General features: G+C 34.1%; 1 protein-coding gene across 3 annotated transcripts in view; it reads left to right on the forward strand.

Annotated features, from left to right (window-relative positions):
- The window catches only part of LOC145739884 (putative pre-mRNA-splicing factor ATP-dependent RNA helicase mog-4), a 66630-nt gene extending 40712 nt beyond the window's left edge, over positions 1-25918 (forward strand). For 2 of the 3 annotated variants that reach the window (XM_081995223.1, XM_081995224.1), the window contains 4 exons: positions 8881-9067; positions 15653-15871; positions 17319-17502; positions 25679-25918. In XM_081995223.1, coding sequence (XP_081851349.1) covers positions 8881-9067; positions 15653-15871; positions 17319-17502; positions 25679-25903 — 815 coding nt within the window. In that variant the 3' untranslated portion in view covers positions 25904-25918. Of the gene's footprint in view, positions 1-8880; positions 9068-11246; positions 11876-12189; positions 12319-15652; positions 15872-17318; positions 17503-25678 lie in introns of those variants that run through there. The other variant, XR_014181261.1, reaches the window with a different exon arrangement.
- The last annotated feature ends 166 nt before the right edge of the window (positions 25919-26084 follow it).

Genomic DNA, 26084 nt, shown 5'->3' on the forward strand with positions numbered 1-26084 from the left:
CTTGCTCTAATAATCGTCCGAATTATCGTGTTTAAGTACTGTCAAAAAAATGGCATTTCATAAAACATCTCATTAACTCAAAGCCAATAACTAAAGTAAAAATAGTTTTTATTGAATTATTTTGTCATTTCTCAAGCAAATCATAAGTTATTATACATCACTAAATTCAGAATAAAACGTACTATCTGGTGGGCTAAAAATCCAATATGGCGCCCATAAGAAAAAGAAAGTTGATGATGACTGACAAAAAACGAAACGTCGTGTGGCAAATTTGAATCCATCATCGAATAGCTAGGAAAAAGTGGCAATGAAAAGATGCTTTTAGTTTTGGGATATCTCTTCAAATAAGGTTAGGTTAGGTTAGGTTAGCTTAACCTAACCTAATCTTTCGGTAAAAGCTTCGCATTTACCGGAAAACCCCCTTATACACATTTTCAGTAATTTATATCAAAAGACCTAGATGATATGATAAAAAATCAAGAAAAAAATTTCAAATTTTACACCCTGTATTTTTCTTAATATTAACATTCAGTATAGGACAATTTAGCTAAATCGTATTGTTTTGATGTCAGGAATATGCTGTAGCGCTATGTCCCATTACTTCTGGTCCACGCTGTATAATGAATCAAACCACTTCAACACATCAACCTAAGGCGGCCCTCACACGATCAGTATTACAGTCAGTATTGAATATTGCCAGTATTTTATCAGTTTATCGAAATTCTCCTCAAACGGTCAATATTGAAGGGAGCTTTATCAGTATTAAGTTGAATGTTGTACGGATGTTTTTCGTCAGCATGATGTCAAAATTTGACCTCAAACCATAGACAACCTAAAAATAGACACTAAACTGAGATAGAGTAGCCTGAAGCCAGGCATATGAAGGTTCTTTGAAGAAAAACTGACCGGAAGAGGGCCAGTCAGATTTTACTTGTGTCAATACTGACATGCCATACATGAAGATGTGTTGTGAAGAATTGTGTCAGGGATTACTCAAATGTACACTAACATAACACACTACTTTATTGTTGAATAGGGAACTTAATAAAATACAAATTAGAGTATGATTTTTGGTCGAAAGTTCGGATTAGTTAGTTAGTTAGTTAGTCTTCTTTATTTCTAATTATGGTCACAATACATTTCCTGTAACTACAAAAAACATACATGAAAACACAAAAAGAAACAGCGTCATTTTAAGAATGAGTGTACACCTAATAGTCTCTTACATAATCCCTGATACAATATGGCTCTAAATTAATTAACATCTGTTTTACCTTTCTTTTAAAAAGTTTCTCATTTCTTTCTAATTTTAAATCATTTTGTAATGTGTTAAAAAGCTTCAAACAGGCATAATATGGATTTTTTTCGGTTATAGTTAATCTGTGTATCGGATAATTTACATTTACGCTTCGAGTGTTATAACTATGATGTACCTCCAGATCAAACATACTTTTGTTTTTGAAAAAGAAAACTATACATTCATAAATATATAGTCCCCACACCGTCAGAATGCCATTAGCTTTGAAAACCCCCCTGCAGCTCTCCCTGTATCCCATTTTCTTGACTATTCTAAGTGCTCGTTTTTGTAAAACAAAATTTTTTTCCATTAAGCTATTAGAACCCCAAAATATTATCCCATACTTGAGCACAGATTCAAAGTTTGCGTAATATAGGATTTTTAATGTTCTTTCATTCATGTATTTCGCAGTGACTCGTATGCCATAGCAAACTGAACTAAGCTTTTTGTTTAACTCTAAAATATGATTTGACCAGTTTAGGAATTCATCCAAGTGAATTCCAAGAAATTTGGTATGTTCTACTAGCTCTGTATTTGATTGTCCAAAAGTTAGTGTTCCAGGTTTTTCAATTTTGAATTGTTTTGTTCTAAAGAGTAGAACCTTTGTTTTATTATTATTAAGTAATAATCTGTTACTTTTAAACCAATCTTGTGCTCTGCAAAATAAGTTTTCTCCCGATAGTGCTAGGCTTTCTACATTTCTTCCCCCTGTCAATAAATTCGTATCATCGGCATAACACGTCACATGCTCATTTTCTGAAAGCAGAATGTTGCTCAGGTCATTAAGAAATACAATGAATAAAATAGGTCCCAATATGCTTCCCTGTGCAATTCCAATTTTATTTTCCTTCAGACTTGAGAAATAATTTTGTCCATTTTTTAATATTTTAACTTTTTGTTGCCTATTAGTTAAATATGATGAAAACAAATGTAATGTTTGACCTCGCACACCGTAAGCCTTAAGTTTTCTAAGCAACATATCTGGGTCAACACAGTCGTACGCCCTTGACAGGTCCAAGAAGATGCCAATCGCCAGGTTACCTTTTTCCATACTTTCTAATATCCGTTTTGTAAAGTTAAATATTGCAGTCTGCGTGGACCTTCCAGGCACATAACCATGCTGATTTAAGCTCAATAAATTACAATGCTTGAAAAAATCTATCAACCGTTTATACATACATAATTCAAAAATTTTTGAAAAAGCCGGCAACAAACTAATAGGCCTGTAGTTTTCCATCAAATCCGCATTTCCTTTTTTAAATAAAGGCTTAATCAACGCTATCTTTAATTGCTCTGGAAATATACCATGTTTGAAGGAATTATTAATTATATGGCAAAGCACATCTTTAACAACCGGAATAGCTGGTTTGATGATGCTAGTAGGTAGGTCGTCAATCCCACTACTATGCTTATTTTTTATTTTTGCTGACAATTCACATAACTCCTGAGTGGACATCTTTCTAAGAAACATAGACTGGTCATTCTCCCTAATGCTGCAGTTAAAGGGGATGGTGTTTAATTGTTTTAAAATATCTGGAACAATTGAAAGCAAGTAGTTATTATATTCGTTGGGAATATCTTCCGGATCGCCCTTAATTGCAGTTTCAGGAAAATTATTATTCTGTCCAGTTATCTCTCTGCAAATCCTCCACATACATTTATTCTTGTTGTCTGATAATCTTAGCTTATGTTCATATTCCTCAGACCGCACTGCTTTTAATATTTGGTCATATTCTTTTTTAGTTTTGTTGTAACTCTCTTTAAAATCATTATTAACTCTGGACAAAGACAACAGTAAGTCCAATCTATTTTTACATTCACTGATTCTGGGATTCTTGTGTTTGATTTTATATTTTTGATTGGTATTTACTAATTTTAAAGGAAAACTGAAATTAAATATTCTGATGAAATTATTTAAAAAGGTGCACCACTGCATGTTTACTTCGTTCTTTGGTATTTTATAGACAAGTTCCCAGTTTTGCTCTTTTAAATATTTAAAGAAATTATTTTTATTCTCACTTGAAACAAATCTTTTGTATTCCATATTTTTTTCAAAGGTTTTCTTTATCTTAAAAGTTACTTTTTGCGCAGTGTGATCTGAGGTAGATGTATGTAGCACGGCACTATGTACAATATTGTTAAAGTTTACAAATATATTGTCTATACAAGAGCTAGAATTTTTACTAATTCTAGTGTTCTCAAAAATTGTTTGTTTCAATCCAAACGACTCCAACAGGTCACCAAAGTCTCCCTTAGCTGTATTACTTTTCAGCATTTCCACGTTAAAATCGCCAGCAACAATAACGCGCTTGTTCTCCTTCATTACAGCACTAAGTAAGGATTCAAAGCGGTCAAAGAATATCTCTATGCTTGCACCTGAAGGTCTATATACTGATAGTACCAAAACTAATTCACCCTGTAGGTCACATTCTGTTGCAGCTATTTCGATCTGATATTTTATCGAAACTTTGGAATATTTTTTTTGCGTTTTGCATTTTATGCTTTTATGCACATATACTGCACTCCCCCCATGCTTATTTAATTCACGACAATAACTTGCAATTAAATTGAAATTCTTCAAAGACATATATTTGAGTTGTTCTTCTGATTTCCAATGCTCTGTAATGCACAATATCCTACATTCAGGGTGGTCCCCAAGCATGTCGTTTAGTATATCTACTGAATTCCCGAGTGATTGCACGTTCTGATGTATAATGCGAATATTTTCAAAAAATTTCTTGTATGACGTGTTTTCCCCTTGTTCAGTTACTGAAAAACCGTGCTATAGTTAATATTATTTTTGTACCTTAAAAGTCTTCGCTGATACACTGGGCAGATTCTCATATCTCTGGCAGAGTGGTTAGTATCTTCCAGTTTCATTTTGACACAATTCGGGCATCGTAGAACTAATTCAGTACACTCACTTGACTTGTGCTCCGCTCCACATTTATGGCAACACTCTTTTTGTGAACAATACTTTGCTACATGGTCAAAACCGGCACATTGAAAGCACATGGCTAGGTTGTAATACTCCTTCACGTAAACTGTCAATAAGTTAAAATAAACCGTACCTCTTTTTAAGAACCACTTTGAGATGGCGGGAGGGGCTTGTAAAATCCAATTTTCTTTATTAATGTTTTTACACTGTCTCTTCGTGACCACTTTAATTTTATCCCGAACACTTGTTTGTAGCTCTGATTCAACTTCGTCATTTAGCCTAATCAGTTCTTCTATAAATTCTTCTTCAGAAAAGCCTTTTTCAATCCCGGTGATCATGAACATAGGATCATTTATTAGTTTTTCTTTTGCATTGATATCTTCTATTTTTTGTATTGCTGCCTGTAGTTGCTCCTGTTGGACCTTACTGTGACTTTCAACAATTATTGTTCCACTTTTCGTTTGTTTTACGTTTTTGAATGCTCCACCTATCTCTTTTACATTAACGTTTTGTTTAAGCTTTTTCATGGCTTCTTTTGGATCTGTGACATTTGGAACGTTTATCATTGTTTCGTATCTTCTTGATGTTTTTGGAGTTGTCCATTCCTTTTCATCTTGTTTTTCTAAGGTAGATTCTTGATTTACGTTTGTTTTTGGAACAGAGCCGGCAATTTTTGCATACGTTATATTTTCTTGGTTGTGATTCCGAGGTCCCATTTCAAAAGTTTTCTGCATTTCAGACTGAAAGAGTAACTCACTTCTGAGTTGTACATTTTCTTTTTCAATCTGACCTTGCTTGAAAACCAACAAAGTAAATATTTTACATATTTGTGAGTGAGCCCTTTTCATGGAATTTTGCGAAAATTCGTCTTGTCCTTGCCCTATGACGGCGGCAAAAATATCCAAAGCAGCATAAAATTCGGAAATTTTTTCCTCGGAGATAACACATTCTTCCGTTTTTCCTGCATCTCCATAATTTTCTGCTTGGTTGTTACTAGTACTGGTTTCCTCACGTTGTCGCTTTTTGCCTGTCTGTTCTGGACTCAATTCAGATCGTGGTCTTTTATTTTTATTTTCATCTCCCATACATATACCGCTTTGCAACTTTTTATCCTCCCCTCGTATCTTGTGGTCACTGGTTTGTATACATTTGGCCTTGTTTATGTTTACGTCGCTTATCAGTGGTCTCTTGATATCGTCGGTTCTTATTATTTGCCTGATTTGAAATGCTGATAAATTAACGTTTCCTAGTGAGTTACTTCGCGTTTTAACTCCACTTACAGGGTTCATGTTGGTCTTCTTTTTCACTGATGTCTTCTCACCGTCACTAGCAGCCTCCATGATAAATTTTATTCACAAGACTTACTAAAAACTATGAAAAACGAAGAAAAACTGAGAGCACTTCGATATACGTGTATTCACGTTGGTCGCCTTTGCTTTTTTCATTGATTGCACGTGTAGCCAGGAAAACTCTGTCTATTCTCTGTCCTCTTCCTCCTGGCGGCTGTCAGGAGTCGGAAACATGTCGTATGTCACCACAAGATCAACCTGTTTAAATTTTTTTTTTCTAAATTCTAACCCTATTTCCTATTTCTAACCTGCGTTTCTAACGGTAACAATTGTTTTGGTTGTAATTTTTTCCTGTTATTTTACTAAATAAATTTATATCTATAGTTGTTGTGCAGCAACCAGTTGACTATACTGGAATGAAGGTTTTGTTCTTTGGTTATCAAACCCTATAGCCTCTCTGATGAGCCGTAATACGGCGAAACCGGTCAGAGGGTTGGGTTTGATAAACAAAAAACAAAACCTCACCATTTTCAAATTTATATCTATCTTTAGTTGCTACATATGTGACAGAAAATGCAGTCAATGTCTCTGAAATTACATACTTACCTACTAAGTATGATTTTGTCACTTTTATACGTCTGTGCTATAGATCTGTGTTGATTTATCTTATAGTTATTTAACGCTTAGATCGACATCGACGTAAGAAAGTCGCAAAATCATACTATACATTTAACGTCATAAATTATAAAGAGAACCGTTTAAATTTCCCACTACATTATAATTTCCTTACCAGCCAGTAGATGGCTCTTCAATCAATTTGTGTGGTGCTGGCGCCATCTAAAAAGAACTGGCGAAATAGTGACTCACCGCTTGTTATTGCAGATTTAGCTCTATTTATGTTAGGTTTTCTATGCCTCAAACGATCAGTATTGTATCGTTTTTCCCACAAAAACGTCACTCGATACTTTTAACTCGCACTGTGTTTCCTTTTGTTTACAAACAAACACTGACAACTGCTGTCTAACCTCTAACTGACAACGCGTTAACAATCACAACAACAACTAACTAACTACCGGTCCTAGCCCAGCTGTTTATACAGGGTGATTCCAAAGTTGGTGCTTTTCTTTCACCTGCGAATAGGGATTCAAAAAAAAAAGGTTTTTTTTTTTTTTCTTTGACGCTTTTTCGAAATATGAACAATAACGAAGATACAGGGGTGTCAAAGTTTTACTGAGAAAATAAAAATTTATTGATTTTGGCCAAACTACTTGAAGTAATTACACAAAATTTTGTAGGTGTCAGTAGCTACGTGGAAAGGAAATTTTCCAAGAAACAACAATTTTCTTGCGCTTACAAGTGGCGCGCGTTTAATTTTTTTTTTAAATTTTCGAAAAAAAATATTACCCTACTGGTTTTTTTTATTCCTTATATTATTGAATTCCTTGTTCAATTCTAAAAATAAAACCCCTTTTATTATTTTTTGTTACGACGCACCGCTTTCGAGTAAAAAAATAAAAACCGTCTTAATGCGTGCCTAAAATTAAATGCTGTTTTAATTTAAAATGTCAAATTATTAAAACTAATTTCAAAGGCGGCTGAAATCTTTTGTTTTTGTTTATGTCTGTTGATAAGGAATAACCTGTAGTTAGTTAAAATTAAATTTAAGTTATTTTTATTTTGTTTTTTTTTCAGTAAAACTTGGACACCCTGTATCTTCGTTATTGTTCATATTTCGAAAAAGCGTCAGAGAAAAAAAACCTTATTTTTTGAAGCCCTATTCGCAGGTGAAAGGAAAGCACCAACTTTGGAATCAGCCTGTATAGGCTTGCAGGGAATCGAGGGAATTCGGAAATATTTATGATATTGACATTCCCTCTCTCACAAACAGCTGAACTGCGACGTTAGAGGAGACGAACTGAATTAAGACTATACGAGGTAACACAAAATAACTAAAAGTTCATTTCGTAACACTGCCCTCGCTCCTAAAATTGATCATCCCGATCAGCACTTGGACCCGCTTCGGGTGGTCGGAAAGGTGTAAGACTATTTAAGTAAACGACTTTTATTCTTACTCGTGGTAGACCTTGCTGGTATTTTGTGGCCTATCATTCATCAGCCGACGTTTTACTATAGGCCGTTAGGCCAGAACCTTTACGCCTATAAGAAAAAAAGAAGTTGTTGATGGTATCTCGAAACCGACATGTCGGAATTGAAACCGGGTTTCCCATGAAGATAGTTCTTAAAAAGTTGTTCTAATAATGTTTAAGCTAAATTCGAAAATTTTTCAAATTAAAGATATTACGGCACTTGTTCGTTTTTGGTTTTTCGAAAATAACTCAAGATTGAAACAAAAATTTAACGTTGTTAAAACGATGTTAGATTGACCATTAAATTCTCTAAAACATTCTATATTTAATCTTTGCAGTCTCTTACGTGAAACGAGATATGTATAGAGAATCGAATCTTGGACACACTGTACTTCAAATCAGAAAAAAGCGATTGTTTGATTGAGCAAATAAGGTACAAGGTGTTCCATTTATTATATTAAGTTATTGACATACGCCAATTTTGACATTAGATTCTGGATGTTGAATTCAATGGCTGCACTCACTATTTTCTCTCGGTTTTTTATTCCAATAAAGAGTGGACTATATGATTTTTGCTCATTTACGTACTTTATGCAAATGAACTTGAAAAACAAAACGTTGCCAACTGGCTAATATACTTTTACAGAAAAAGATATCAGACAACAAGACAAGTAATCATTAACAAATTGCAAAAATATGGCACTAATTACCACTTCTTCCTCCAAAATGATCGTCTGTCATGCCCAACTTTTTTAGGTTATGGTCATTCACATTCATCTTTCTTTTTCTCTTCCGCCACTGGACACTGGAGACTCAAGAAAAATAGGTGTAACTTTGCTTATTTAAACTATGCTGTCAGATTAACACCTTAGATAAGTTTAGTTTAGACTGTGTTATTTTGCACCTGATTGACGGAATTGATGAATTCCTGATATGAAAAAAAAAAGGAAAAGGAATCGGAGATATGGAATAAGACTCATAAACAGGAAATGCGAGAAAAAACGAATAAATAAAGCTTCACTTTAAATATTTTGACAGAAGCAACAGTTTATCACAACGAAAAGTGACGAAGGGTTCACAAATTGGCAAACTTTTAAGTTCAAATATATTTCATGTCATATACGAGAGTGTAGCTCAAACATTAAGAAAATTAATTTGTCCAAGTGTTTATTTGGAGTATAATAAAAACCGGGTATAATACTACGGAAATTCAGTAACATCCTGTAGATATTAAACAGCAAAGCAATTATATTTATATTTTATTTATAGGAATAAACGATCTGGTGCATTTTGACTTCCTCGATCCGCCTCCTCATGAAACTTTAGTATTAGCTTTAGAACAGTTATACGCTTTAGGAGCTTTAAATCATCATGGTGAATTAACCAAAATGGGCCGAAGAATGGCTGAGTTTCCAGTTGATCCCATGATGGCCAAAACGCTGTTGGCTTCAGAAAAGTAAGTATAATTACTTTATTAAACCGTTACTTCTACTGACAAGAAAACGTTACAAAACGTAACTTCTATACATAAATGACAGGTATTTTAATAAGAATAATATACAATGTGATTTGGTTTGATTTCTTTTTTGATCCAATAGATTGATTAGTCCAGTGAAGATTTTTGGGTGAAGGATCGTGAAATAACGAAGCTATTTAAACTGGTCGACGTTTTGCTTCTTTATACAGGGTTATTCACGTTATTCGACACGAAAAATTGTGACTAAAGTATTCACTTCCAACAGTTTAGATTCTGGGATGGATATAGACCTATTGGAGGTATCTTTTAAAAATATTTTTAAGATGTACCGGTTGTCCCAAATTCAGAAAAAGTATCAAAGTTATATTTTTTCAAATGGAATACCTAGTATCTTATTTCATTTTCAGAATCTACGTTGAAAATAAAAGGCAATTTTTAACATTTACGTTTCGTACGTCTAAACTTTACAGTTTCTCAGATATTCGTTATTTTGTAAAAAATTAGAACAAATTTTGAGGTTTAATCACTCAACCTGTTTGATTTTTATTAATCAAAATTGGCTTGGGAACTGCTAAATGATCAAATTTTAGGATCCATGGGTGAGAAATTGTCTAGCTCATACAGGATGTTTCAAAATTTTTACCCAATAATTGCAACCTTTAAACTTTAATAACTTGTCAAAATCAAATTGAACACCACCTATTTTATGGTTAAAGTAGATGCAAAATTTAATTATCTATCGAAAATTATTGAGGTCTCCCTGGTCTCCTATGGCTAACTGTTCGCGTTTACTTGAAAAGTCAACATTTCTCGAACTCGCACCGATTTTGAGTGATTTTTGATACCCTTGAGAAATTACCACAGATTCAAACTATTTTAAATGGCAGCTTAAATATCGAATTAGCGAAATTTTTAGGAGAATATCCATTAAGATACTTAACAATGTTGCTGAAGGATTCAAAAACGGAGTAGGTATGTTTGTGTTTGTAGTCGAATGGTCGCCGTTTTAAACATTTTTATGAATTATTATTGTAACTTGTATAGCAAATTTACAAAGTATTAAGCCATTATTTTATTCTAAGCTTTACTTAGATTAGAACGATAGATATGTAATTGGAAAAGATACCACGTGATCTCTGAACGATATCGAAAATCAGTCAAAGTCAGCTCTAGCTTAAGAAATGTCGATTTTCCAAGAAAACGTTAACAATTAGCGGTATGAAACCCTAATCATTTTCGATAGGTAATTAAATTTTGCATATACTGTAACCATAAAATAGGTTGGGTTCCATTGGATTTTGACAAGTATATACTACTTAAAAATTTAAGTTTTTGAGTAAATTTTTTGAGACTTCCTATATGAGCTAGACAATTTATCACTTTTGGATCATAAAACTTAATCTGTTATCAGCGCCCAAACCAATTTTGGTCAATAAATCTCAAAGGAAGGTTGAATGTTTAAATGTTAATATGTGTTCTACAATTTTACAAATTTAGGAATATCTGAGAAACTGTAAAGTTTAGACCTATCACACATCAATTAAATTACCTTTTATTTTTAACCTAGATTCTTAAAATAAAGTAATATACCAAATGGATGTAAATGGAGTAATATTTCAAATGGAACACATTTGAAAAAACATGACTTTGATACTTTTTCTGCATTTGGGACAACCGGACATCTTGAAAATATTTTTAAAAGATACGTCCAATAGGTCTATATCCCAGAATCAAAACTTGTTTGAAAGTGAATAGTTTAGTCACAATCATCCGTGTCGAATAACGTGAATAACCTTGTATAAGCTTCATCAGAAATTTACAATATGAGGACAATAATACAGTTAAAAACGAAAGACTGCAATCAGGCAAACTAAAATACTTACAGCGGTTTGCACCACTACTCCTTAAATTCCAAACTTAGTAAAGTGACACTTATAGTTAAGGTTCACCTTAGTTCAAAGTTGATTTGCACAGGTGCTCCTTACTAGATTCTTAACTAAGTTATAGTGTTATTCGGCAACGTCGCTTGAAATGTCATATATTTGGTGTTTTATTCTTTTAATGCTGTCAAACACGTCAGTTACAAACTTAACTTAAATACTTTATAGTCCTGTGTCCTGTGTTTGGTTTTTGATGTTTAGTTTTATTATTTCATTAGATTGTGATATTTGTGCTAAAAGCACCTAGAAAAACAATATGTCGGAAACAAATTCTGGTGCAAGAGAAGATCTTCGAAAAAGAGCGCCCAACTTTTCGATTCAGGAGAAATCCCTGCTACTGAATATTGTTAGTAACTATAAAAATATAGTAGAAAACAAAGAAACAAATAGTACAACATGGAGAACCAAGGATGTTGCATGGACCAAAATTGCATCTAATTTTAATTCACAAACTCGAGATCACATAAGAACTAAAGGACAATTGAAGAAAGTTTATGATAATCTTAAACAAGTAACCAGAAAAGAAGTCGCTGAAGAAAATCAAAAACTAAATAAAACTGGAGGAGGTTCTTTTACACCCAAAAATAATCCATTAAGGGAGCTGACTCTTGGACTCATAAACACAAAAACTGTGTTTGGAATTCCTTTTGAATTTGGTGGAGATTCTCAAAATGATGCCAGTGCTAACCAGACATTAGCTGGGGCAGAATTATGCCGAGACCAAAACACTCTTAGCGAGTTGAATGATGACCACCATTCATATAGTGTTAAAGAAAACATACCTCAATTGAATCCAAATAAAATAATTGTAAATGACAATGACAATTTAGCAAGTGATATTTTGCTGGTGAGTACCTATTTTCAATTCAGTTCATATTGCTTATGTATATGCATATAGGTACAGGTGTGGAAATTTCTGGATTGGACATTGGTAATTGAATCAGAGAGAAACATTGATCAAGCACGCTGCTAACAAAGACAGGCTTGTCAGAAATTATCACTGTAAATAGTGAGCTTGACCAACGTTCCTTTCTTCTTATTGTTCAAGCACTTATGTCCATTCTGGTAATTTCTACATGTTTATATACATGCATATGTACAAGCGCAATACATTGCTATTATTGAGGTTATTTATAATATAGTTATATAACCTGTTTTTAGGAACCTACCACTTCAAAAGCATTTGTCGGTCATGTAAGTGAAGCAAAAACTCCATGCCTGAAAAGTACATGGACTAAAAGACGAAGGCCAACACATACGCAACCATCAGAATACATAGAAACAAATAAGGTAAAACGACAATGCTTAGAAGCTGAACTTATAAATATATTGGCACGAAGGGAGCATGAACAAAAGTTGTTTGAGCTACAAGAAGAAAAATTGAGACTGGAAATTGAAATTAAGAAAAAAGAACTTTGTGCAATGAAATAGTCAATTTGTGATATTTTTATTTCCTTTTATCAAAAGTAATAAATTCATATTATATAATGTTATCCATGTTTAACATATGGTGTTGGTTATGTTTGTCTAATGTTAATATACTACTTTGTAGAAAAAATGTTTTTAACTGACATTGGATAGATATATTTTTATGAGTGTCAATTAAAGAAAAAAAAAATTTTTTTAAAAATGAAACCCCATATGTTATGAATAAGATGGGGTTGTAGGAAGTAGGAAATTGAGTAAAATAAGAAATTCAAGTGAGAACACTGTTTTACTGCTTCAGAGTTAAAGATAAATGACAAACTATTCATCCATATATCTAAAATAATTTTAAAAGTTTTTTTTTTTAAAAGTTCCACTTAAGTCGGAGAATATCTACCACTTAAATAATTCGTTCCTTAAGGGCCACCTTAGCGTCTATGTAAAACCTGTGCAAACAAATTCTTACACTTAAGTATCACCTTAACTTAAGGTAGTCCTTAGATGGAGTGGTGCAAACGGGAGTTAGACTCTAGAACTGGCATTTGTAGGTCATAAGAATATAACTATAAAAAAACTACTTGAATTACAGTACATTTTAATGGTCAAACACTTAAAATAATACCGTTTTTTTAGTAAGTTAGTTAATTGGAGACGGTTCTGCGGTGGCATCTGTTGAGATAATACTTGAATATTTATGTTAACGTTAGACAACCCACTAAACACACATCAGCTGTGTTTTTGACATCTTGGTCTATGCAACTACAAATACCACAATGTTTAGTTTTATATAGTTGGTAGTGTTTTGATGTAGTAACTTTTGTTACTAGATAATAAGTTGTTGCTAGCCTGGTGATATTAAGTAGGTTATGTATGTCGAATGTCGAACTAGCCAGCTTTGGTTTTCCCGGTTGTGTTTATCACGTTGTGTCGGTTTTAGTTACGGTTATACAGGGTAATTCAAATTCGACCCTCACCATTGGGATCTCGGAAACTATAAGAGATACGAGAAAGTTTAAATTGGGGCAAAGTTGCGCAATGTAAAGCTCAACCAAATGCCGTTTTAAAAATTTCGATTTTCCGAGTCCTTCCGAAGATATCCGGAAAAAACTGAAAAATTGATTTTTTGTTTTTATTTATTTCTAACCTTATTTGAAAAGATATCCCAAAACTAAAAGCATCTTTTCATTGCCACTTTTTCACTTTTTCCCAGCTATTCGATGATAGATTCAAATTTGCCACACGACGTTTCGTTTTTTGGCAGCCATCATCAACGTTCTTTTTTCTTATGGGCGCCATATTGGATTTTTAGCCCACCAAATAGTACGTTTTATTCTGATTTTAGTGATGTATAACAACTTATGATTTGCTTCATAAATAACACAATACACAAATCAAAATGATGAAAATTAAGTGGCGATTTCGTTGGTGAATCGTTGTATCACACCACTGTTTCATTCATTTTCCGGATAATTCGATATTTCTAGACATTAATTAAGAAACGTCCAAAAACTCTACACCCTTAATGACTAACACTAAAATGACTAATGACCGACTAAAATGACTAACAAAAAGCTGCTGCCTTCACTTAATTCGAGATCAAGCACTGCAATGTCGTTTTTTTCGAAAAGCAATAATAGTGCAGTTACAGTGCATTAAAGTAAAAGTTTTTCACGTCAGCAAAAACCAATAAATCAAACCTAATGACAGTCTAAGCCGTATCAATCTGTTGTTTCGTTAAATTTAACAACGTGCAAAAATTCTTATGCCAGATAGCTTCTGGCAATTGTCAGATAGTTTCTGACTACAGCAGATAGTTTCTGAAAATTGTTAGATTTTTTCTGTCAATGTCAGATAGCTTCGGACAACTGTTAGAACGTTTCTACCAACGCAAAATAGCTTTTTCTGGCAATCGTCATACAGGTTCTAGCAATACCAGATAGTTTCTGGAAATTGTCAGATAGGTTATAGCATTGCCAAATAGCTTCCAGCAATGCCAGATAGTTTCTGGCAATTGTCAGACGTAACAAAAATTGGGTCATGTTTGGTCCCATCGAAAGTGTTGTCCCGGGTTTCATGAGACTCAAATAGTCGGAAACGGCGATTGGAAGCCTTCGGAAAATTGGCATAAGCCGAGGGAAATCGGAAAATTGCATTTTTTGGAGTTTTTGCTAAAATTTGGCCTATATTTTAGTGAAGGGAAGAAGTTTCTCGTGTTTTTGTCAAACTGAGGTTCTAAGATAATTAAGAGACTTCAAAAGTTGTCAGCCCAAGATTTTGATTGGGTGACGTAACCTATAACTTACTAGGCCAATTTTTACTTATTTCAAATCATTTTTTTATAGACAAATGCACTCATTTATAGAAACGGAAAATTTTCATCCAGTCAGGACAGTTTACTACTGACAAAAGTGTTGTTGATATCAATAAAATCACGTTTTTTTATCAATACTATAAGAGCTTAGATATAGTCGGATAATTTTTGTGCTTGTCTTAGCTTTAACACTTTCTTTTTGGTGTAACTGCACGAGACCTGTTGTAACTAAATCACGAGAGCGTAGCTCGAGTGATTTTGCCAAACAGGTCGAGTTTTGTACCATAAAGAAAGTAAAAGTCTTCGACTCGGATGATTTTTAAAACCACTCTCGCTCATGCTATTTGTTAAAACAAATTACTTAGAAACGAGTAATCCAATTTTTCCACAGGAAAAATTAGATGCACGAGGGATATTTGGTAAGATTATTTCCTGAGTTAAATAAACATTTTATTTTAATTAAAACAATAAGAACAATAATTAATAAAAACAATAACTTTCAAGCTAGAAAGGGTAACACTATTCTTTTTCTAATTGTGGCATAAAAAGTGACACTTTTTAAAACTGATTAGAGTGACAAAACGTTTTACTTTATGTAACTAGTTACATAAAGTATAACTGTATGTAACTAGTTATGAAAAGTTCATTTCATCACTCCCTGTTTTTATGCATTTCCGTAGAAACATATGGGCGACATCCATCATAACATGTCGTTGTCACTGTTTATACAAGGTGCTATGAAAGTGAATATTTGTGTTAAATCACTTTAAAAGATGGTTTTGTGTTCTTTCTTATTAGCTGTATGTTATTTCAATTGCATTACATTTGCTACTGAATAATCAATCTAATTATGTGTGATTTTTATTTCAATATTGTCATTAATTTTAGGTACAAGTGCGCAGAAGAAGTGGTCACAATAACTGCAATGTTGTCTGTAAATAGTGCGATTTTCTATAGGCCAAAAGACAAAATAATTCACGCAGATACGGCTAGAAAAAACTTTAATAACATCGGCGGAGATCATTTAAGCTTGTTAAATGTATATAACCAGTGGAAGGATACCGATTATTCATTGCAATGGTGTTACGAAAATTTCATTCAGTACAGGTAAGTAATTTTTAAATACGACTTACTTTTTACACAAAAAGCAGTGCAGTTTTTTTCTAAATTTGTAAAGCTTCGCGGAAAGTGTGATTGAGTTAACCAGAATACTAGGATTAGTAAACTTAATGTTCGAAAATTGAATGGTTTCAGATTATTGTAGTTTGGAAATACGGTTGGTTTAGCGGATCGCGATCAACCGTTCATGATTACGTAGTTTGAATATTGTTTTGATTATTGTCGGGGTGTCTGTTACTCTATATTACAATCTGCTAGTTGCTAGTCCTGTATTACAATCTTAATAATTAACAATTGATGGACATCAAGTTCTACTTGTTTAAAACTCGTCTACTAAAGTAGAGAGAAATACATTCTAAAATTCTTCTCCAGAATATTAACAAAAAATAGTTCAAAATGGTAAGTTTGTTTCTTGATTTTAAAAATATGTACAATTCCATTTTTGATACTTTTGTAGGGTATTACGCTTATTTTTAAATATTTTAGGGGACAGAGTTGAAGATTTTGCGACAGTGTGGTACTTTTAGGTGATAGTAAACATGGAGTCAGCAGAATTTTCATAACTCTTTTCGTTTTTAACATGCAGGGAAAATCGAGAAATTACACTTTTGATGTATCTCAGATAGCTTGAAACTTGTTAAAACGAATTCATATAGATATTTTTCCGTAGAATCCAGTGGCGTATCCAGTTTTTGTCTAGCGTTGTCGTTTTTTTAATTTAGATACAAACATAATTTTTTAATGGAACACCCTGTATATTATTACTTATCATTATTGGGCTGATTGTGGGCTTTTCAAAAATATAGTATAGACAAATATTTGTTGTTTCCTTAATGAATAAGTTAAATGGAGCATTGTATTAGTATTTGCCAGGTTTCAAAAAATGTACCTACAAGTTTTCTTGAAATGTCCAAATGTCTGTCCGAAGACGATGTCAGTGCTGTCACGGAGTCACTCTCGTCAAGTGGCGTCGGTATTTGTTGTTGTTATACCAAATAATAATTCATCTTCTTTTTCCTCATTTACATTAAAAAATAAGAAACGCACAATTTTTCAAGAGATTTTTCCAGATTTCATTACTTCAAATTATTAGGAAGTAAAAACACAAAATAATCAACCACAAACCAGAAAACATAACTGATCTCAGATGGTAATGCTAAATTCAACCACGATAATTCGAAAAATCTCAAATCAGCTGACTAATAATAATCTGATCTCAGATCAAATTTCCGAAAAGCATTATTCTGTACTTTTTGGAGACACATTTTAACTGTTTATTATAGTTATTATAAAGTAAAAAGTGTCTACTTTTTGTTAGCTTGTAGATAAATTCACTTGTAAAAAGCAGCTTAAAAGGACTCATTCGTTTTTAAATTAAAACTGCTTTTTTTAAAAAATAATAATTTTCTTATTTTGTATCTTAAATAACTACCAGGTCAATGAAACGAGCCAGAGATGTCAGGGAACAACTAGTGGGTTTAATGCAACGGGTTGAAATAGAAATGGTTTCAAACGTGACAGAAACTGTAGATATACGAAAGGCCTTTACCGCAGGATATTTTTACCATATAGCAAGACTGTCAAAAGGTGGAAACTATAAAACGGTGAAACACAATCAGGTAACACTATGTTAATATATAGAAAAAATAGATAAAGTTTTGGCGTTGCGGACATAATTAAAAATGAAATAAAAAACTTTTTCCGACTTCAGCCGGATTTGTACCAGCAACTTCCGCGTTTTCAGCACGGAGGTCGCTGGTTCACATCCAAAAATGAATTTATAAAAAAGTTTTTATTTAGTGAAGTAAAGTAATAGTCCATGTTATCAAAGTGGAGGTGTATGCGTAAAATTAAGGGTATGAACACTCAGCCTTTTCTACAAAAAATTTATTATAACCGTAATTATTCGAGGGAGAAGAAGAAGTTAGAAGAGAAGTTAATGATGTCCGCAACGCCACAAATTTCCCTATACATGTACTTTGATAAATTTATGGATGAAAAACTGAAGTGATAAAAATAGTTATTTGTATACCTAGGCCGTGAAAGGTATTTTTTCGGCCGAAAGAAAGTTTCGCTTTAAAATTATTTCACCGTCGAAGTGTACACAACATTTTTTGTTCAAACAATATTTATTTAGAAATTCTTAATTTTTGATAAATAAAATGAGAAGGGTCTAGCAATCACGGTGACGTTAATTGTTATATTTGCTGGTTATGCATTGTTGATGTGACGTTAAATAATAAACTGACTCTTGTCAGAAATATTTTCCATTTTTTCATTTACGCAAAAATGAAATTGGGAGACGAAGATTGCTGTACTGATATGGATGGGTGTACTGCTGTAATTGGTGCACACAGTGGTCACATAGAGAAATCGTAACCAGCAACCATAAGCGTAGACGGTGACTTAATGATTGTTAATTTACTTTCCGGCCGTAAAAGTGCATTTCACGGCCGCTAAACAGTACGTGAAGTGAGTACTTCACGACCGTTTGAACAAAAAAGTTATTTGATTAAAAAGAAAATATATTGCTAATTGGCGACAACTTAAAAACTTATCTTTTACTTTTCCAATCAAATAAGTCATTAGACCAATTGAAGAGCTAGATTCCCCCTAGCTCGTTAGCTATCGTTAGTCCAGTAAAGTCGAATAACACGGTTAGAGTTGGAAAATTTTGCTCAAGACCAAAAATGCTCAGCTTTACTTTCTGCACCCAGCGGATTAGGTTTACACCCTCTTAGAACCGGGTAAACGCGGTCACAACTGGCAAAGCGTTAGTTTCAAATTTAACTGTTTTCCTTTTGATTTTTTGAGCACCCTATATACCAGGTGTTCAAACGCACCCTGGACATAGGAGATTAACATGGGAAAACGGTTTTATTTTTTTTGCGTGTGTACGGTTCATTTAATGGAAAAACGCTTTAGATAAAAGTTGTAGAGCACATTTTTGGCTATCAACTTGTAATTTTTTCAATACCGTAGATTTGACCATTAAGACGAAAAACGGATGTAAAATTCGGCAATTTTAAATCTCGCGCCAAGCGGTCGTTAAGGAAAGTTTATATCCGGCCGTGCTACCAACCTTTCAAAAACATAACAAATCGCTGTCAGTCATTCTGTAATCAAAACATTCAAAACAAGTTTATTTAGTAATAATTTTGAGTTACTACCCACATAATAGCAGGCAGTAGCCACAGCCCAAAAATCTGGTAAGTTGCGTTTATAACCTCATTCCATGTCTCTACTCAACTTATTTACTTTGTAGCAAAGTTCTTTAAGAAAACACTGGTTTTGCTTGCAAATATTTAATGAGGATGACCGAATCACCTATCTCAAGCCTCTTAATAACACTTCTTCTTCTTCATGTGCCCTATCCGCTGCGGACGTTGGCTATTATCATGGCAATTCGGATCTTGTTCGCGGCGCTTCTGAATAGCTGAACAGTCGTGAGTCCGAACCACTGTCGCAAGTTGTGGAGCCACGAGTGCCTTCTCCTACCAGGACCTCGTTTGCTATCCACCCTACCCTGGATCACTAGCTGCAGCAGGCGGTATTTTTCGTGTCTCATTATATGCCCTAGGTATTCGAGCTTCCGTCGTTTAATTGTGAAGACAATTTCTTTTTCTTTTCCGATTCTCCGTATGACTTCTATGTTGGTAATGTGGTCGGTCCAAGATATTCGGAGAATGCGTCGATACGGCCACATCTCAAATGCCTCCAGTCTTTTCATCAATGCTTCGGTCAGTGTCCACGCCTCCGCACCATACAGCAAGACAGAGAAGACATAGCACTTGACTAGTCTTATTTTTAAGGAGAGCGATAAGTCCCTGCTTGTGAACATGCTTCTTATGCTGTTGAATGACGCTCTAGCTTTCTCTATTCTTGATCGGATCTCTATGGATTGATCCCATTTTGCATTTACTGTCGTGCCAAGGTAAGCATATGAATCTACATGATTGATAATTTGGTTGTTTAACATTAGTTGTTGAGGCGGTTGCTGGCTTTTGCTTATTAACATCCATTTTGTCTTGCTCAAGTTGAGGCCTAGACCAAATTCCGAACTCACATCATCAACCCTTTCCATTAACTGCTGCAACTCTTCGACATTACTTGCAAGTATGACTGTATCATCGGCGTATCTGATGTTATTGATTAGTTCCCCATTTATTTTGATACCCTCTCTGGCGTTTTCTAATGCTCTTCTAAATATTTCCTCGGAGTAAATATTAAAAAGGAGAGGAGATAAAACGCAGCCTTGACGCACGCCCTTCTTGATCTCGATATTTCCAGTGAGCGAGTTGTCTATTTTCACCTTTGCTCACTGTCCCCAGTAAAGGCTCTTTATGATCCGAATGTCCCTATCGTCGATGCCAGCCTTTCTAAGGATTTCCAGCAGTTTTTCGTGTTTAACACTACCAAACGATTTAAAGTGATGAAAACAGTGGACAATGAAGCCAAATCTTTGAAGATAAGTTTCCTACTGTATAGGGACAACAACAAAGGGGCCAAATACTTCCTTCAAAAGTGGTGTAATTTAGCTTTAATGTGCTTAACTTCATGGACTATCATCATCGAGGGTCTTTATCAGTTGCAACTAAAACTTAAAATGATTCAGTGTTGATATCTGACTTAAATCTTAAAATTTGATGTGCCTGTGAAATGTGAATAATCTTAAACTGGCTATAAAACCTCTGAGAAACCCCTTCTAGAAACAGAATATGGACTTACACAGTCAAATTATCAGTCAGGTGTGACAATTTTGTATATGGGTAGGTATTGTCAAAAAACCAACTTTTCAATTGAGCTTTCTACATGAGCTGTTTGAGCTATTCTAGGTTTAGGTATTAACATTATAATTGTGTTCTTTTTTCCACACACTCAATTGTTCCAAATAAAACTTTGTACACTGAACATTTGTATTAATTATTTATTCACCGTTCAAGGTACAGTATACATTTTCTTCAAGTGAAAAGCTTAGGTACAATAGGTGGCAAAGAAAACTGGTCTTACCACATAAACAGTGATTGTTCCACAGATTGAGTGTGAGTGGGTGAACCTTTCACCATACAAGCCATGATAAAAACAACTTTGTATTACTAACCTAATGTTTGTTTGGATAATAGTGGAGTTCCAAATTAGAAAAGGTAGGTGAAATGTAGTGATTGAAAGACACCTTTACTAATCAAATGTGAACTCGACTTACTCATTACTTGCAAATAAACTATTTTTGGTTAGTAGACATTTTACAAGTATCCTTGTAGGTGAATGATGTTCAAGTTAACTAATAGAGCTAATTAAATATCAGTACTTACCTTACCCTGTAGAACTAGGGAAAAAACATTGATAATCAGTTATAAAAAATTCCTTTTTATTAACATCATACAATATAAAACCACTTAAACACTATGGTGTGTTGATAATACTACAAAACAGAAGGATACATTAAAACTAGCAGTCACATAGGTCACGAAATCGCATCACTTTTGAGGGAAGTATTTGCCCTCTTTTGTGGTCCCTGTATAGTAAAGCTTAACTTATTTTCAAACATCTGCAGGCCTTCCTAGTCTATTGTTTTTATCACTTTAAATCATTTGGTAGTATTATGAAGAGGCTTGAGATAGGTGATTCGGTCATCCTCATTAAATATTTGCAAGCAAAACCAGTGTTTTCTTAAAGAATTTTGCTACAAAGTAAATAAGTTGAGTAGAGACATTGAATGAGGTTATAAACGCAACTTACCAGATTTTTGGACTGTGGCTACTGATAAAGTGTTTTTATCACGATTTATTTTTATTTTCTTTGCAATATGTGGGTAGTAACTATTACTAAATAAACTTGTTTTGAATGTTTTGATTACAGAATGACTGACAGCGATTTGTTATGATTTTAAAAGGTTGGTAGCACGGCCAGATATAAACTTTCCTTAACAACCGCTTGGCGCGAGATTTAAAATTTCCGAATTTTAGATCCGTTTTTCGTCTTAATGGTCAAGTCTACGGTATTGAAAAAATTACGAGTTGATAGCCGAAAATGTGCTCTACAACTTTTATCTAAAGCGTTTTTCCATTAAATGAACCGTACAGGCGCAAAAAAATCAAAACCATTTTCCCATGTTAATCTCCTATGTCCAGGGTGCTCTTGGACACCTGGTATGTTTAATAGTGTGACGGTTAACAAGGGCAGTTCAAGACGAACATTTTAAGCTTTTTATGGTCGCTTTAATTCTAAAAATGGCAAACAAACGGAATTTTTGATGCGATTTCCAGAAAAAAAAGCAAAGCAGCAAGCAAAAAAGGCGAATATCTCAGAATCGGTTAGAATCAGGAAAATTTTCCAAAAGACCAAAAATACTCAGAATGCAGCTGCTAAATTCGAGGATTTAAAGAAACTTTCAAAAAATTTCTTCAAAGGTACTTTTTTGTTCAAACGGACGTGAAGTACTCACTTCACGTACTGTTTAGCGGCAGTACACCCAACCACATCAGTACAGCAATCTTCGTCGCCCAATTTCATTTTCGCGTATATGAAAAAATGGAAAATATTTCTGACAAGAGTCAGTCTATTATTTAACGTGACATCAACAATGCATAACCAGCAAACTTAACGATAAACTTCACCGTGATTGCTAGACCCTTCTCATTTTATTTATCAAAAATTAAGAATTTCTAAATAAATATAGTTTGAACAAAAAATTTAAATAAAATGAGAAGGGTCTAGCAATCACGGTGACGTTTATTGTAATGTTTGCTGGTTATGCATTGTCGATGTGACGTTAAATAATAAACTGACTCTTGTCAGAAATATTTTCCATTTTTTCATATACGCCAAAATGAAATTGGGAGGCGAAGATTGCTGTACTGATATTGATGGGTGTACTGCTGTAATTAGTGCAGACAGTGGTCACATAGAGAGATCGTAACCAGCAATCATAAGCGTAGACGGTGACATAGTGATTGTTAATTTATTTTTACCCTGTACTTTTTTTTCGGCCGTTGCTATTGACCCCGGCCGTAAAAGTGCATTTTACTTTTTTTTGACCTAAATGATCTTTTTGAAAGTTGCCACGGATCCGAGTATACAGGGTGTGACTGAGGTGTAGTCAAAAAATGAAAAATTTGGTCTAACGCCATTTCTCGCAAAAAAAATTTTTACGTTTTACAATAGCCTTAATCGAGTCTTGCGGTCAATATCTCTAAACGTTTTCGCCCGTTTGGCGATTAAAGGGCGTTTACAAAATTTATTGCAAAATTTTTAAAATGAGGTTACTTTTGATTCTGTTGTTTAAAATTAAACAATTTTTTTAGATCTTTTGTGGAAGAAGAGCGGGATTAGCAAGTTTACACTTAAAACTACCCAATTTAAGTAAAAAACATACACTGCGAGATACAGGGTGACCCAAAAAAAAATTTTAAAAGAAAATCATATGTTTTATCATAAATCTTAGCATGTTCAGTCATTTTAATGGAAAATAATGATATTGGATAGAGAAGCACACTATTTGTTTAGTAATTCAATTCATATCTCTAGACGTTTTCGCCAGGTTGTCGATTAAGGGGCGTTTACGATATTAAAAAAATGGTTCTTTTTAATTCTCTTGTTTTAAATTCGAAATTATTGAATTTAAAACAAGATTAGCAAAATTACATTTCAATTCACCCATTTTAGGTGAACATTTATAAACCGCGAACCTTTATAAACAGAGTGGGTTAAAAAATCATACAAAAGATAAATCAAATGTTTTACCATACAAAAAAAAACATGTATCTTTATTCGGTAAATTTAATCGAAAATAATGGTTTTTAATTTAAAAAAAACCAAGTCCACAGTATTCATATCCGATGACTTTGCGGGCTACAAACCCATTTGTTCTTAATACCTTGTCGGTCCCCCAGCAGTTTGTTGCAACTCCGCAACCCTTCTTGGCATGCTATCCACCATAAAATTTTGGGGAATTGCCTCCCATTCAACCCTCACCATTTCTGTCAACTCATTCAAATTTTGAAATTTATGAGCTGAGAGCCATTTATTCTCAATTTCATTCTACTCCATACGTGCTCTATTACGTTCATATCCTGTGACGTGACCTTGCAGGCCACTCCATTCGTTCGATGTTGTTCTCTCTCAAAATTTCTTGTACGATTCTGGCTCGATGTGGACGAGCATTGTCGCCAATTAAGATAAAACCGTTCCCAAAGTTTCGATAAAAGGGAACAACAATATCACGTATATACATATCCCTGTACCTCTGCGCATTCATACTATCCTCAATCAAAATGACTAAATCTGTTCTTCCATTCCTCATAATCCCGCCCCAAACTGTAATTCCACCTCCCCCAAAAGCAACCCTAGCATTCATGCATTCTTCCATATCTCGTTCATTTCTTTCTCTCCATACCAATAATCGCCCGTCAGATTCATACAAATTGAACCGACATTCATCCGTGAACATTACACTTACTCCATTCATCAATTCCCCAATGAGCATGGACAGCTGCCCATCTCCTTCTTGCAAGTCGGTGTGCAGGCAGCAAAGCTGAACAAGCGGCTCGTCTTCTTGCATGTAATCCACGTTCATGCAGCCTTCTTCGAACTGGATGAAGAAATGACTGCACCCGTTCCTGTTCGGAGGGCTGCATTAACTTGGGTCGCATTTAAGATGCGGCGACGTCGCACTGACTGGCGGCGACTTGTAGAACGCGGTCGACCACTTCGTCCTGTAAGTCTGTAGCCAACATTTCCAAAACGGACATTTCTTTTGAAAACCCTGTGGACGGTGGACCTGGGAGCAGCCATGATGTTGCTGATCTCACTAAGTGAGCAGCCGCGCTCCCGTAACCTGTTTATAAATTAATAATCTTTCTAACTTCCCTACTTGCCTCATAATAACTGATAATTCTCCATCGGAAAATAGCGGCATTTCGATAAAGTGGAATACTGTTAATCTTACAAAAGAAAGAGTCAAAGATAATGTCATTCGATGCCAAAAATTCGAAGCGTCGAAATAAATTGTCACTATTGACAATAGCGTGTTGCTATGGTACTCAACACACGTCTACAAATGCATGCACATAAGATTTTATTTGATTTTTTTTTGCTTCTGTGTGCTTGTGCTTCACTATCCAATATCATTATTTTCCATTAAAATGACTGAACATGCTAAGATTTATGATAAAACATATGATTTTTTTTCAAATTTTTTTTGGGTCACCCTGTATCTCGCAGTGTATGTTTTTTACTTAAATTGGGTAGTTTTAAGTGTAAACTTGCTAATCCCGCTCTTCTTCCACAAAAGATCTAAATCTAAAGTAACCACATTTTAAAAATTTTGCAATAAATTTTGTAAACGGCCTTTAATCGCCAAACTGGCGAAAACGTTTAGAGATATTGACCGCAAGACTCGATTAAGGCTATTGTAAAACGTAAAAAAAATTTTTGCGAGGAATGGCGTTTGACCGAATTTTTCATTTTATGACTACACCTCAGTCACACCCTGTATACTCGGATCCGCGGCACCTTTCAAAAAGATCATTTAGGTCAAAAGAAAGAGGAAGAAAATACCTTTTAATCCTCAAAAAAATTATTAGAATCAAGTATATCAATTTGAAGAAGCAGCCGCTCAAAAAAGAGCAAAAATTTTGCTGTCCCATTCTTTTTGACGAGCAGTTTAGTACGTGAAGTGAGTACTTTACGTCCGTTTGAACAAAAATAACTATTTTGGACGTTAATCGTTATTCCTCCTGCATCTTCAATTTGTGTGTTCGTTGCAATACTTTAAAACGTGTATTTAAATTTTAGACTGTCACTATTCATCCAAATAGTGCATTATTTGAAGAGCTGCCACGTTGGATACTTTACCATGAGCTGGTATTTACTACTAAGGAATTTATGAGGCAAGTTATTGAAATTGAAAGTAAATGGTTATTAGAAGTAGCGCCACACTATTACAAACCCAAAGAATTGGAAGATTCAACCAATAAAAAAATGCCAAAAACTGTAGGTAGAAGTACACGTACTGAATAAATTATTATTCAGAAATGCATTGCCTTTTATTATTTAAAAAAAATCCTGATTCTTCTAATTCGTATTGTGTTTCAGAGTGGGTACTCTTCTGTTTTGAGGACTGATTTTTTTTTTTTGTATTCGTGTCGGGTATCTTAATACTTACACAATCAAGTAGTTTTCGAGCTTATTAGTAGTCATT

This window comes from Ips typographus, unplaced genomic scaffold, assembly GCF_016097725.1.
Source record: "Ips typographus isolate SLU unplaced genomic scaffold, UJ_Ityp_2.0 IpsContig76, whole genome shotgun sequence".
NCBI classification, from domain to species: domain Eukaryota; kingdom Metazoa; phylum Arthropoda; class Insecta; order Coleoptera; family Curculionidae; genus Ips; species Ips typographus.